Below are 13726 nucleotides of genomic sequence, written 5' to 3'. Positions count from 1 at the left end.
CTCTCCAGTGGCTGCCATAGTTTGCACCTAGCTTCTGCTCTGAGGCTCCCAAGCAGGTGACCACATCCCTCCTAGGAGCCATCCCAGGTCCCCAGTGCTGATCACACTCAATCTGGTGTGTCCCACCAGGCCTGTGAGCACGGCATTGTAAGGAGGGAGGAAAGGTGAGAGGTTCTGTTCAGGGCCAGCCCGGATGGTTACTACTCCTGCCATCCTCATGCCTGGTCTGAGCCTCCTGGTTCTGCCAAGGTGTGGGCATGTGATGGATCAGCTCTACTCTTTTTTTTTTTTTTTCTTTTTGACAGGCAGAGTGGACAGCGAGAGAGAGAGACAGAGAGAAAGGTCTTCCTCTGCTGTTGGTTCACCCCCCAATGGCCGCTGCAGCCAATGCGCTGCCACTGGAGCACCGCGCTGATCCGAAGCCAGGAGCCAGGTGCTTCTCCTGGTCTCCCATGTGGGTGCAGGGCCCAAGCACTTGGGCCATCCTCCACTGCACTCCTGGGCCACAGCAGAGAGCTGGACTGAAAGAGGAGCAACCGGAACTAGTACCTGGTGCCCCAGCCAGGACTAGAACCCGGGGTGCCGGCACCGCAGACAGGATTAGCCTATTGAGCTGCAGTGCCAGCCGATCAGCTCTGCTCTTGGCCCAAGCTACTTTGTTCCATTTCCTTGAACTTCAGGGAATGACTTCTTGCTGATGGCAGCATGGCCTCACAGCTCCAAATAAAGCTAGATCCCATGTGCCCATCCACGGGGCCTAGGTCAAAGCAAAAGGCGTATATATTTTTAAATATTTATTTATTTATTTGAAAGGCAGAGTTATATAGAGATTTTCCTTCCACTGGTTCACTCCCCAAGTGGCCGCAATGGCCAGAGCTGGGCCAGTCCGAAGCCAGGAGCTTCTTCCAAGTTTCCCATGTGGGTACAGGGGCCCAAGTACTTGGGCCATCCTCTGCTGCTTTCCCAGGTACATTAGCAGGGAGCTGGGTCAGAAGTGGAGCAGCTGGGACCTGAACTGGCTCCCATATGGAATGCTGCCACTGCAGACAGGAGCTTAACCTGCTGTGCCACAGCACTGGCCCTAAAAGGAGTACTTTCTGCTTCCTTCCTTTGGACTGGTTCTAGGCACTCGAATTGGCAGGATGCTCCAGCCAGGGTCTAGCCTGACCTGGCTTAGTCTCACTGAGAATGGCAGCCTCTGGGGCCCCAGAACTGCCCTCAACCCCTGATGGAGCCAGTGCCAGCTTTCCTTCATGTTCTTCCTCCAGAGGTCTGTGCAGGTGGGACAGGAGCCCCACATCAAGGACTGGCATGATTACTCAGGTGTTATGAGCCAGCAGACCCTGGAGCTAGAGACATGGATATGGGCCAGATTTTGGGCAAAGCTCACTGCCACAGCTGGCTTTCCCTGAGCTGCCTGGCACTTGGCCAGGCCAGACCACTTTACCACTTTCATTCACACCCAGATAAACTCAGATCTTTGGGAAAATGAAAAGAAGTTCCTCTTCAAAGGTGTAGATCTACTCCCCAGCCTGCAGGTTCCCTAACAGGGTGGCAAGCCTGGAAAAGAAAGCACCTGTTCAAGGTCAAAGTGCAGGTCAGCAGCAAGGGTGAAGCTGTGGCCGAAGAACATAGGGAAGCTGTCCTGCAAGCCCTTTGTCTCCTGGGACCTGCCAGTCCTGTGGAACCTTAGGGCTCTGTGTGGGGATGGCCTGGTGAGGGGCTGTCCAGTTGGATCTCTGCTCAGCTAAAGGAGAGCTTCTTGGAACTTGCCCTGGGTGCAGCCGTAACCAGTTCTGCCCCTCCCTTTGGCACATTGGACGCTTGCCTGCCCGGCACCCTCTTGACTCTCAGATGAATTGACTTCCTCATGGGGTGTGAGTGATGCTTTCATTCACCCAGCCGCAGGGACAAGGTGTTCCTGAGAGCATGAGGGTAATTAAATGTGGTTCTGCCACCACCTGCCACCTGTCATGGAGCAGGGAGTAGGGTGGTGAATGCAGGGCAGACATCCTGCTGCCTCCTAGATACAGGGAGTGACCCTCCCTTTCAATTCCTGTCTGATGTTGCTGGCAGGCAGTGCCACTGGCCCCTGGTGTGCGCTGGGGGCACTTTGTAGACCTTGCCCATCCCCCTGCCGTGAATGCCTCACCTCACAGAGAGGCCTCCAGAATGAAACAAAATTGGGCCCCGGGGCTAAGGAAGGAGAACTTACTGTCCTTTCCCTGCAGGAGTTCTGCTTTGTGCCAGCTGAAACCTAGTAACTTGCCTATGGCCGAGCCAGCAGTAGACTCCAGGTTCTTCCCAAGATTTCTGGCCTGCCAGCCGGGGCTTCCCATGGAGCAAGAGCTGCGCTTGGCTACACGAACTTCTGCCTGCTCCCAAGACCCCAGATCTGCAGTTCAGGGCGTGGTAGGTGGTGAAGAGTTCCCTCCTAGCTTCTGTCTATCTAGGTTGCTGGGACTGCTCAGAGCTTTATGTGATTTTGCTGGTGGTTAAAGTGAGATGTGGATTTGGGGACAGGTGTCCTGGGTCTCCAGCCAGCTATGTGCCTTTTTTCTCTGGAGGTAACGGAATGGGGCCTGTGTGTCTGTATGTTCCTTACTGCACAAGGTTCCCCACAGGCTTGACAGAGACAAGGACATGCTAGAGCCTGCGGGAAGGGTTGGGACAGACCATGGGGAAGAAAGACACAGGCCTCTCTGGAGGACCAAGGAGGGTTGCCTGAGCATCAGCCTGAGTCAGGAGCACAGATCACCTCTGAGAGTGTTAGTTGGGAAGTTCTGGCTGGAATCCTGCCTGCCAGAAGCAATGGGCTGTGCTGCACTTCATTCTTTCAGGAGACCTCTGCACGTTTAGTGTCTATGTGCATACCTGTGAGACTGAGGTCCAGTGCAGGGCCTTTTACCAAGTGATGGGCCAGGAATCTGGGATCAGAGAGTCCACAGCTGTGGGATAGGATTTGAACCCAGCTTACTGTGGCTCCAAAGCTCAAATCCCCTCTCCTGCCCCACTCAGTTGCCTAAGGAGTGATATGTTAAAACCAGTGAGCAGGCAAAATGGGTCTGCAAAGGGGAACAGAGCAAGGCATGGACCAGCCGCCAGATGGTGGGTGGTCCTGCACTTGCCAGGGAAAAGGGCCAGGGATGCCCCAGGTGGGGGTGGGGGTGCCAAGGCTCCAGATAGGCCATGACAGGTGGCATGTGGGAGCTGGCATTTGATATGAACAATTGGAACACAGGTTTAATTGGTCAGTTGCTGTCACATGAGGTTTGTAGGGAGACTGATGGGCCTTGGCAGAGGCCAGAGAGCTGAAGAGGACACTCAGTCTGTGCTGCAGGCCACAGGTAAACTCAGGGTTAATGGTTTCCTGGCTGTAGCTCCCCAACAGAGTTTCAGATGTGGGCTCTGACCCTGCAGATCCAGCCAGCCAGAACATGCATCTGCTGTGGAGCTGATAAGAAGAGGTCTTCCCCCACCCTCCAAGCCTAGGGAGGAGGCTCAAGCCCAGCACGTTCACCAAGGAGGAGCAGGGTGGCTTTGGCTACAGTCTGGCCATCTGTTCACATCTATACATCTGACTGAGTTTTCTTGCTTTGAGTACCTTGGAGTTGTAGCATTGAAAGTAGAACCCAGGTCCAGTCTCTTCAAAGTAGACCCCTTAGCTGGGCTCAAGAGAGTGGTAGAACAGACCTCAAGGCCCTGACACCGAGCCAGGAGTGGCAAGATGGGCACACTGGGCTTAGGGGACATGTTCTCACATCTGGTTTCATTCAGTGGGCCACAATTCCTAAAAACTCCTGAGCTCCCCAGGAGAGTGTCATTGAGTAACCTCTGGAAAAGGAGAAATGAAGTCTGGGAACACGCTGTCCTCTCACACTCTGCTGTGGCCAGCTGGCCAGCAGGACCCTTCCGTGGGCCATGAGGCCATGGGTGACTGTAGAGCAGGGGCTGCCCCACCTAGTGTGCTGTGCTAGGGCTGCTTCTCTCCTGCTGGGCCCCTGGTGCATGTGTGACCAGTCCCCTGGCACGGTCCAGGACCCACCCTCTCCTTCCCAAGTTTCTTAGGCCATGTACTGTCTGCCCCTGGGAGACCTAGAGGGACTGGACAATCCCCTTCAGAGTTGGCAGGATCTAGGGAAGGTTTCAGGAAGTAGGCGGGGGCAGGGCTGCCCAGCTGCCACCTCTCAAGGCCTGGCTGGGTCTGGCTGCCAAGCCGGTACTTTGTCCCACAGAGCAGAGAGTGCTGGCCAGGCTGGTAGTCCTCATGTCCTCCTATTAATCCAGAGCTGGGTTGGTAGCAGGGGGTGCCAACTGGAGGATCAGGGCCCTGCTGCTCAGGGCTTCTGGCCCAGGAGACTGGAGATTAAGGAAAGAAGGGTGTGGTGTGGAACAGGTGGAAGCCATGGGACCAGCCCGAGTCTGGTGCAAGCTGATGAGCCCTACGAGAAGCAGCCATTCCAGGTGGGTATAGGGTATCAGCTCTGCGCAGCAGTCTTTGACACAGCAGCCTCAGGGTGTATTGGGCTGCCTGGTGGAAGAGGGACCACAGGGGCTTTCACTTCCCAGCCTGAGGTGTGTCATCTTCCCAGCCCAGTCTCTCTGGCTGGGCCTGAGGAAGCTGCCCTGATTCCTACACTTCAAGAGCTTCTCTGTAGGGTAGCTGTGGGGCAGCTCCCAGGCCTCCCTGGAGCACTTGCTGAGAGGGGGCTCTAGCTGGGGAACAGCACTGGTGGAGCAGAGAGGCGAGAGCCAAGACAGTGATGGGAGGGCCAAGGCCATGGGCTCACAGGCTGTGGGAGGAGGCAGGGCTCTAGCTCCAGGGCTGTGGTGGCCTCGGGATAAAGATGACAATGACATGTTGGAGTTGGAGGACATTCTAGTGGTGGTGTGGAGAGTGGCCTTGTGGGTGGGGAGCCAAGCTGTGGGACAGGAGGCCTGGATGGCGCCAGGAGATGAAGTTGGTGGGAGCATCTCCAGAACTTGGGGTAGGAACATGGGAAGCAGAAGAGGTACGGAAAGGCCCGTGGGGCAGTGGGGGGAGGCTGAGGAGCAAGCCCAGGGCTCTGAGAGGAGGCTAGGAGGCTAGGAGGCTCAGAACTGAGCTGGTCAGCTTCCTCTCAAGTGGAGTTCGGGTCAGGCTGTGGAGGAAACTTCTTGGTAACCACAACTTCTTGAACATGGGAAATCAGCCTCTGAGGAAGTCTTTTGCTATGAGAGCCCCCAAGTTGGCCAGACATTCCTTATGCTGGGCCACAGATAGGAGGATTTGGGGTAGACAGCTGGGCTTGTGGGCAGACCAAACCAGTCCCCCGAGTCTGTGCTAACCAGAACACTGCTCATGCCTCGGCCTCGGGCATGTCCAGGCCCCTCAGGGGCCATCACTGAAGCTGTCAGGCTGCTGAGCCCAGAGCAGAACTAGCCTCTGCTTTCTTGGAGCCCCTGCCGTCCTCGGCTGCCCTCAGGCTAGGCCAGGGCTGGGTGGCCGGGTCTCCCACGAAGCTCTCTACAAGTTTCAGGCCCTTCCTCCTATGCTCAGATCCCACCCCCAGTCATATCCCCTCCTCCTCATCCCTCAGAGAGAGCAGGAAGTTGGAGAGGAGGGGGTATCCTAACTGGCCTTGTCCTAGCCCTGGCCAGGACTGTCTGAAGGGATTAGGGCTGCCAGCCACTGGGTCTGGGCGCCAGGTTTCTCCAGCAGGGTCAGAGCTGGTTTAGAAGCCCTGTGTGGTCCCCTCGTGGGCGAGCTGAGGGATCAGCTAGCCTGCTTCCCTCCAAGTCGCCTTCTTGGCTGGCAGGCTGTCCCTTTTCCTTGGGTCACAGGGAGATGTGGAGCCCAGCCAGGGAAAGTGGTCTGGAACAGCCCCTTGTCATTGTCCCTGGGGGCTTTTAAAAATTAGTTTCCTGGTAAGGAAGACTCCTCAGGCCTTGGGTAGGCTTCTCAGTAGTCTCCCGGGTTTGCTCTGATCTGACAAACGCCAGCAGAAACCACCCGGCTGCCTGCGTTCCAGCAGGGCTTGGAGCCGTGGCTTCCCCAGATGCAGTGTCAGCAGAATGTAGCAGCCGAGGCACGGGGGTGTTTGCTCTGAGGCCCTTGCTAAGCTCCGGGGGTGGGGTGGGGGACATGCAAAGGAGAGCCCTCCTCAGCTTTTGCCACCTCACTCACATGCATACATTCTCAGCTTCTCTAGGACTGACTGATGCCATCAGTGATGCCAGGAGGACTTGTCACTGAGTCATGACAGTCCAGGCCCACACCTGTCAGGTGGGCAGTGAGTATCCTGGCTGCCTCCGAGGTCAGAGAGAGGGCATGCCCTGGCCTCTTCCAGCTCTGTGCCACCTGCCAGCTCTTATGGAACTGAAGGCAGTCTGGGCAGCTGAGTCCATATCTGGAAGACCAGTCCTGGGCCAAGTCTGTGGTGGAATGTGGTTGAGGAGGTGCAGAGCTGGGGAGGAGAGACCAGAATTGGGGGTGGACAGAATCCACCAGGCCTGCACCACATTCTGGCCCTTCTACACCCTGCTGTGGGACTCTGGATAAATTTCAGGTTCTGTCTGATTTTTCATTCCTGCATCTGTGAAGCGGGCATGGCTGAGATGCAGCCTGTAGGTTGCTCTGGGCATAGGACAGAGTCTGCTACGTGGCACGTGTGTTTCCATTTAGAATGGGTCTGGATGGGCTGAGGACTCCCACCCAGGGCTGGGTGTTGGATGGAGAGACCCATGGGGCTAGAGAGGGGAAAGGGTGCTTGGCAGCAGGGAAGTTGCTGAGCCTTCCCAGGGAGTGGAGCCATGTGGAGCAAAGGCGGAGGCTGGGCCAGAGGAAGTTTCTTACTGCTAGAGAGCTCGTGAGGCTCTCAAGTGGGAGTGAGAGTTGGCCCTGGGGAGCTTCCCAGAAACACATGCCAAGGCTCAGAGGGGCAGGGCCTGCGTGATGCCTGGGAAGCCCCTTGGAGAGGAAGGATCAGGAGGCAGGCCTGGGGTCCAGGGCCAAACTCCCTGTCCCTGCTGGAGGCCCCATCCAGTGGGCTGGGTTTAGGCCTGGGGCTCTGCCCATGCACCTGGCCTGGCCAGATGAGCTAGAGGAAGAAGTCTCCTGGCCTGAGAAGGGCTCTCAGCTGGCTGCAGTGACTGCATGGATAAAAAGACAGGTTGGTTTGGCAGCTGCCTTGCCAGACGGTGTGACCCAGAATGCCATATTCCAGCCCTGGCTCCCATCCACTGTCCACTCTGCAGCTTCCCCAGTGCAGATTTCAGCATTTGTTGGGCGTTGGTCAGATCCCTTAGCTCAGTTTTTTCTTAAGTGTCACAGAATTTATTGATAACCACCGTGTGTAAAATTAGAGTATGAACATGACTTGATAAATTAAATAGGCTTCATTTCAATACTGTAATAAGAAGAGCCAATTTATATTCTCACCATTTGTTTTACACCAAAAAATTTGTTCAGAATTAACAGTGTCTCAAAATTTAGTCAGTTTTGTGCAAGTAAACCACATTTTTTAAAAAAGATTTATTTATTTGAAAGGCAGAGTTACAGAGAGGCAGAGGCAGAGGCAGAGAGAGTCTTCCATCCGCTGGCTCACTCCCCAAATGGCCACAGTGACTGGAGTTGGGTCGATCCAAAGCCAGAAGCCAGGAGTTTCTTCCGGGTCTCCCATGCAGGTGCAGGGGCCCAAGGACTTGGGCCATCTTCTGTTGTTTTCCCAGGCCATAGCAGAGAGCTGCATCAGAAGTGGAGCAGTTGGGACTCAAACCAGTGCTCGTTTGTGATGCCAGCACTGCAGGTGGCAGCTTTATCTGCTACCCTACAGTGCCACTCCCCACATTTTTTTTTAAAAGATTTATTTTATTCTTTTGAGAGACAGAGTTACAGAGAGAGGTAGAGACAGAGAGTGAGATCTTCCCTCTGCTGGTTCAGTTCCCAAATGGCCACTCTGAAGTCAGGAGCCAGGAGCTTCTTCTGGGTCTCCCATGTGGGTACAGGGGCCCAAGCACCTGGGCCATCTTCTGCTGCTTTCCCGGGCCATAGCAGAGAACTGGATTGGAAGTGGAACAGCTGGGACTTCTACAGGCCCTGATATATTTTTTTCTTAAACTGGGAATTTCTGGTCCCCTCTTGTCTTATTATTTTTTAAAGATTTTTATTTATTTGAAAGAGAGAAAGAGAGAGATCTTCCATCCACTGGTTCACTCCCCTAAATGGCCACAACAGCCAGGGCTGGGCAGGGCCAAAGCAAGGAGCCAGGAGCTTCCTCTGGGTCTCCCACATGGGTGCAGGTGCCCAAGCACTTGGGCCATCCTATGCTTCTTTTCCAGGCAAATCAGCAGGGAGCTGGATGAGAATTGGAGCAGTGGGATTTGAACCTGCACCCATAAGTTGCCAGCAGCAACTTAACCCCTTATGCCACAATGCTAGCCCCTAAACCACATTTCTTTTTAAAAATTTTATGAACTTAAGGCCAGCACTGTGGCATAGTGGGCTAAGCCTCTGCCTGCAGCACCGGCATCCCATGTGGGCACCAGTTTGGATCCTGGCTGCTCCTCTTCCAGTCCAGCTCTCTGCTTATGGTCTGGGAAAGCAGTGGAAGATTACACAAGTGCTTGGGACCCTGCACCTAAATGGGAGACCCAGAGGAAGCTCCTGGCTTCAGATCAGCCCTGCTCCGGCCATTGCAACCATTTGGGGAGTGAGCCAGCAGATGGAAGATCTTTCTCTCTGTCTATAATTCTACCTCTCAAATAAATAAATCTTTAAAAATTGTGCACTTGCCCAAATTTAAAGATATTAAAATCTAGTACTTGAAGTCTGTTTCTAGAGGTGGAAATAAAGGCAATACAGAACAACCATCAATTACACTTAATAATTTTTCTGTAACAACCAAGTAAGCAAATACTGCAACAAGCTAAATATACTAAGCAGAGCACCTTTATTCCAGCAGTAGCTGGGCTTGGCCAGACTAGGGTGAGGATGGGGAAGAACAGAGCCTGGTCAGGGCCTCTTGTATACAGCCTGGGGTAAAAACATAGCAGAGTGTGCACATCTCCCAGGCAAAGAAGCAATGGGGTCTAAGGGGCAGAACAGGAAGCGTGGCTTCTCCCTGCCCCACCTTTCCCGTCCTCTTCTGGGTGATGACAGAAGACTAGGCATTAATGGCAGAGTGATGGTAAAGGTAGCAGACTTCTCCTGCAGGCTTCAGGAAGTTGCATTCTACTCCATGATTGCCTAAGAGACACAGAGGACATGAGCCCTGGCTTGCCAGGAGGCACAGGTGGAAGGTGTCTTCTCCAGCAGTTAGCACATCCTTCTCTCCATACCCTCCCATACCTCTCTTCTGTCTCTCTCTTAGCACTCCTGAATCCAGGCCAGGAGCATTCTTCTCCCCTGGGGCATAGCAGGAGGAGCATTACAAGAAACTCCTAAGCCTGGAGAGGGGGCTGCGTGCCCCCACCCTCTCTCTTTGAGCATCTCATAGTGGCATGGTCCTCTGTGCTTCAAGGACACAGGGGAGGCCTTGATCAGGAGGGCATGGGCAAGTGGTCACAAGTACAGGCCTTCCTGTCCCCTCCCCTGGCCAGCCTCCCCAGAGGCAGAGAAGCTTGCTGTCCCCAAGCAGCAGAAGCCAGCTTTTGCTGGTGGAGGGGCATGCACACACACAGGAGTCCCTTCTTGGCCACTGTCCTTGGTACTGCCGTCCAACTGTAGCGCCCCACCCCATGTCCAGGGGAAGACTCTCCTGCCGTCCTATATTCATCAGGTTCCACTGTGCATGGACATACCGGAGTGTGCTCTGTTCTTGGCCCAGCATACCACAGGGACCTCAACAGAGTCCCTGTGCTGAGCAAGCTTAGGTGGCCTACAATAGGTGGGGAAAGTCCTACAAAGAAAAATGCCACAAGTATGGTGGGGCTGCAGGAGAGGCCTCTGAAGGGACACCATTTAGGGAGCAATCTAAAGGGAAGGATAGTGACAACCACCAAGCAAGGGGTCAAGGAAGGGCCCCGAGGTGAAGATGAATGAGCGTGGAGAGTTTATGGGGAGGGCGGTGAAGGTGTGGCAGGAACAGAAAAGCTGGGCAGTGATTGTAGGGCAACCACGTGGAGTTGAGATAGGAATGAAATTGGAACACAAGAGGGTGTGGGGCAGATAAATGATGTGGTCTGGCTCTTGTGTTTTTTGTTTTTGTTTTTGACAGGCAGAGTGGACAGTGAGAGAGAGAGACAGAAAGGTCTTCCTTTGCCGTTGGTTCACCCTCCAATGGCTGCTGCTGCCGGCGCACCACGCTGATCCGAAGCCAGGAGCCAGGTGCTTCTCCTGGTCTCCCATGGGGTGCAGGGTCCAAGGACCTGGGCCATCCTCCACTGCACTCCCGGGCCACAGCAGAGAGCTGGCCTGGAAGAGGGGCAACTGGGACCGAATCCGGCACCCCGACCAGGACCAGAACCCGGTGTGCCAGCGCCGCAAGGCAGAGCGTTAGCCTATTGAGCCATGGCACCGGCCCTGGCTCTTGTTTAAAAACATCACTTGAGAGGCCAACGTTGTGGCATAGAGACTAGCTTCCCATACAGGAATGCCAGTTTGAGTCCCAGCTGCTCCTCTTCTGATCCAGCCAGCTCCCTGCTAATGCACCTGGAAAAGCAGAGGAAGATGGCCCAAATCTTGGGCCTATATCTACATTGGAGACTGGGATGCTGGCTTCTGCCTGTCTCAGCCCTGGCCATTGTGGCCATTTGGGGAGTGAAGCAGTGGATGGAAGCTTGCTTACTCACTCTGTTTCCTCTCTCTCTCTCTCTCTAACTCTGCCTTTCAGATAAATCAATCTTAAAAAACAAACAAACAGGCCGGCGCCGTGGCTCAATAGGCTAATCCTCCGCCTTGCGGCGCCGGCACACCGGGTTCTAGTCCCGGTCGGGGCACCGATCCTGTCCCGGTTGCCCCTCTTCCAGGCCAGCTCTCTACTGTGGCCAGGGAGTGCAGTGGAGGATGGCCCAAGTCCTTGGGCCCTGCACCCCATGGGAGACCAGGAGAAGCACCTGGCTCCTGCCATCGGATCAGCGCAGTGCGCCGGCCGCAGCGCGCTACCGCGGCGGCCATTGGAGGGTGAACCAACGGCAAAAGGAAGACCTTTCTCTCTGTCTCTCTCTCTCTCACTGTCCACTCTGCCTGTCAAAAATTAAAAAACAAACAAACAAACAAACAAACTGCTGTAGGGAAGATAGACTGGGAGGCCAAGTCAAGGGCAGAAACTAGGAGATTTCTAGGTTGTTGCATGGTCCCACTTCCCCAGGGCCCTTCTACTCTGTCTCACCTAACCTTTTCCCTCACCCTATCCTTAAATGTGCAGGAGAGCCCTGAGGGCTGCTCTGCCTGCCTCTGGCCACTCCTAAGGAAGCCCAGTCTTTCTTCTCTTCCCTTCATGCCACTCGTTTGCCCTTTAGGGCTCTTTATGCTTACACAGCCCTGCCGGCTGTTCCTTTGCTGTAGCCCAGCATAGCATGGCCTCATTCATACAAGCATGTTTTGCTGCCATCTCTCCTCTATTCCCACAGCTTTGGGCATCTCCTTTATTTCATGTTCCTAGTGTCTGCTTGAGGTCTGTTGGCTTGCCCCTGAGGACCTGGAGGGCAGGGCCTATATTGTATTCTGCTCTAGGTTCAGGCCAGCCTAGAGCCTCACATGTAGAAAGACCTCAAAAGCTGTGGGTTGTGAATGACACCTTGCATTGGCCACCTTGTCATTTTGGGGCACAGTTCTTTGATTTGTTCTTAGACTTGGGCCCTATGTGCTTGCTTGTGGCCTAGAGGTCTGCAGCATGCCAGGGCCTTAGCATGGCCACCCTGTGGTAGGCCTTGAGCCAACAGGGAGGTGGAGGTCAGGGTAGCCACAAGACATAGTTGTAGGGGAGAGGCTGGGCCTGGAGTGAGGTTGGGGACTTGGGACCTCAGGGGAGGCTTAGCAAGACCAATCCTCACCCTCCCACCTTACATTTCAGACTTGAAGCTGCACCTGCAGAGCACGGACTATGGCAATTTCCTGGCCAATGAGGCATCACCTCTGACAGTGTCAGTCATCGATGACCGACTCAAGGAGAAGATGGTGGTAGAGTTCCGCCACATGAGAAACCATGCCTACGAGCCGCTTGCCAGCTTCCTGGACTTCATCACGTGAGTGTGCCCTGTAGCACCTGCCTCTCTCACTGGGCAGGAAAGCTACGCCTGAGAAGCTTACACCAGCTGCCCTTGTGCCTGTCAGCTGTTAGAGCTGATGACAGCTCTGTCATGCAAGCTGTCTGCAAGCACCGCCCTCAGGGTCCTCCTGGGCTGTATGACTGGGCTGGTTAGCCAGCAACCTTGGACTTGCAGGCCACCACCCCTGAAACAGGGTCACCAGTGAGTTCACTGCTGGTTGGGGTTGTGGTGTGCAGGTGAGAGTATTCTGCATGATAGTGCTAGGTGGAGCCCTTGCCCTATACCCCTAGTGTTACAGAGAGTGGGATGGGGAGCCCTTTTTCTCAGTTACCTTATAGTAGCCACACTGACCACTGCCTAAGCCCCTACCCCCATGTCTGGAACAAGAATTAGGGGGTAGACTGAGTTCTGAAGAACCTGGTTTCTGAGCTGAGGCCTGTTCTCCATCTGCTTCCCTGGATCTCAGGGAGATTTGGCTGGGGTAGGGGGTGAGAGAGTGTTGAATGCCTAGCTGCCTTTCCCAATTCTGTCCCAGGCCCCCAGAGCTCAGGTGGGCTGGTCCCTGTGCTTTAACCCTGGGCTGCCCCAGCTTCTCCATCATGGCCCTTGGGTGCAGCTCTGCCTACCTTAGGCTCCTGGAGAAGCTGAGCAGGAGGACCCTGAGTTCTGCAGGCTGGGAAAGTGTGCGTGCACTGGGAAGTCTGTGTGCCAGTGGGCCTGTAGACATGGGGATGTAGGGAGGCCCTCTCTACAGGCCTGTCCCAGGAGCTGTGAGCTAGGGCCTGGTGGACAAAGAAATGGGCCCAGCCAGGTGGCCGCCCACGTAGTGACCAGAGGCTTGACTGGTGGCTAGCATCTGAGTGTGTCTGCATCAGGAAGAGTGCGGTGGCATGGGGAAGTGTTTCTCTACACTCTTCTGGAGACACTGTGCAGTCTTCTCTATTCTCTATCGTGCCCCCACTCTCCCCTTTGGGACGTGGTACACCTAGCCCACTTGTCCCACTAGGAACAGAGAGAGGTGCCTGCTGCTTGGCCTGATTCTTTCCTCAAGCCAGGAGCAGCCGTTTTCTGAAGTAGAGTCTGCATCCAATTGGCTCCCTCCTCAGGCAGGAGCAGCAGGCTGGGACACCCAGAGGGCTCGGGGACCTGCCCATGCTGAGGTGCCGGCCTTTTGGCCTCAGGCTTCCTTCCCCAGGGACCTCCCTACTAACCTAGCCAAGCCCATACTGATACAGCCCTGGTCCCTATCAAGATACGCCAACATGGGCTTCCTCAGACAGGAGGTAGATTTGGGGTGTATTGTGTGCTGCTTCACCAGGGTCACTCTGCTGCACCTTGTCTTTTAGTCAGCCCCTGACGTGGGCCTGTGCGTCCCCTGCCCTAAGGTCAGAGCCAGAGACATACCAGGAAGCAGTCCATTTATTGCTGGAGCCCAGCCTTCACCTGCAGTTTGTTTGCACAAGGCTTCTTCAGCTTCCTGGTGCCAGCTAGGCTGGCCAGAGAAAGCCTGACCCCATGCCAGTGGTCAGAGGGTATC

General features: G+C 55.0%; 1 protein-coding gene across 1 annotated transcript in view; it reads left to right on the top strand.

Moving 5' to 3' along the window:
• The window catches only part of ATP6V0D1 (ATPase H+ transporting V0 subunit d1), a 46572-nt gene that overhangs the window by 19648 nt on the left and 13198 nt on the right, over nucleotides 1-13726 (top strand). Inside the window, exon 2 of the mRNA XM_062176110.1 lies at nucleotides 11994-12165. Within this exon, the coding sequence (XP_062032094.1) occupies nucleotides 11994-12165 (172 nt within the window). The remainder of the gene's footprint in view (nucleotides 1-11993; nucleotides 12166-13726) is intronic.

The sequence above is a fragment of the Lepus europaeus genome, chromosome 19, assembly GCF_033115175.1.
Source record: "Lepus europaeus isolate LE1 chromosome 19, mLepTim1.pri, whole genome shotgun sequence".
Taxonomy (NCBI): Eukaryota; Metazoa; Chordata; class Mammalia; order Lagomorpha; family Leporidae; genus Lepus; species Lepus europaeus.
This window is presented reverse-complemented; position numbering and strand designations above follow the sequence as displayed.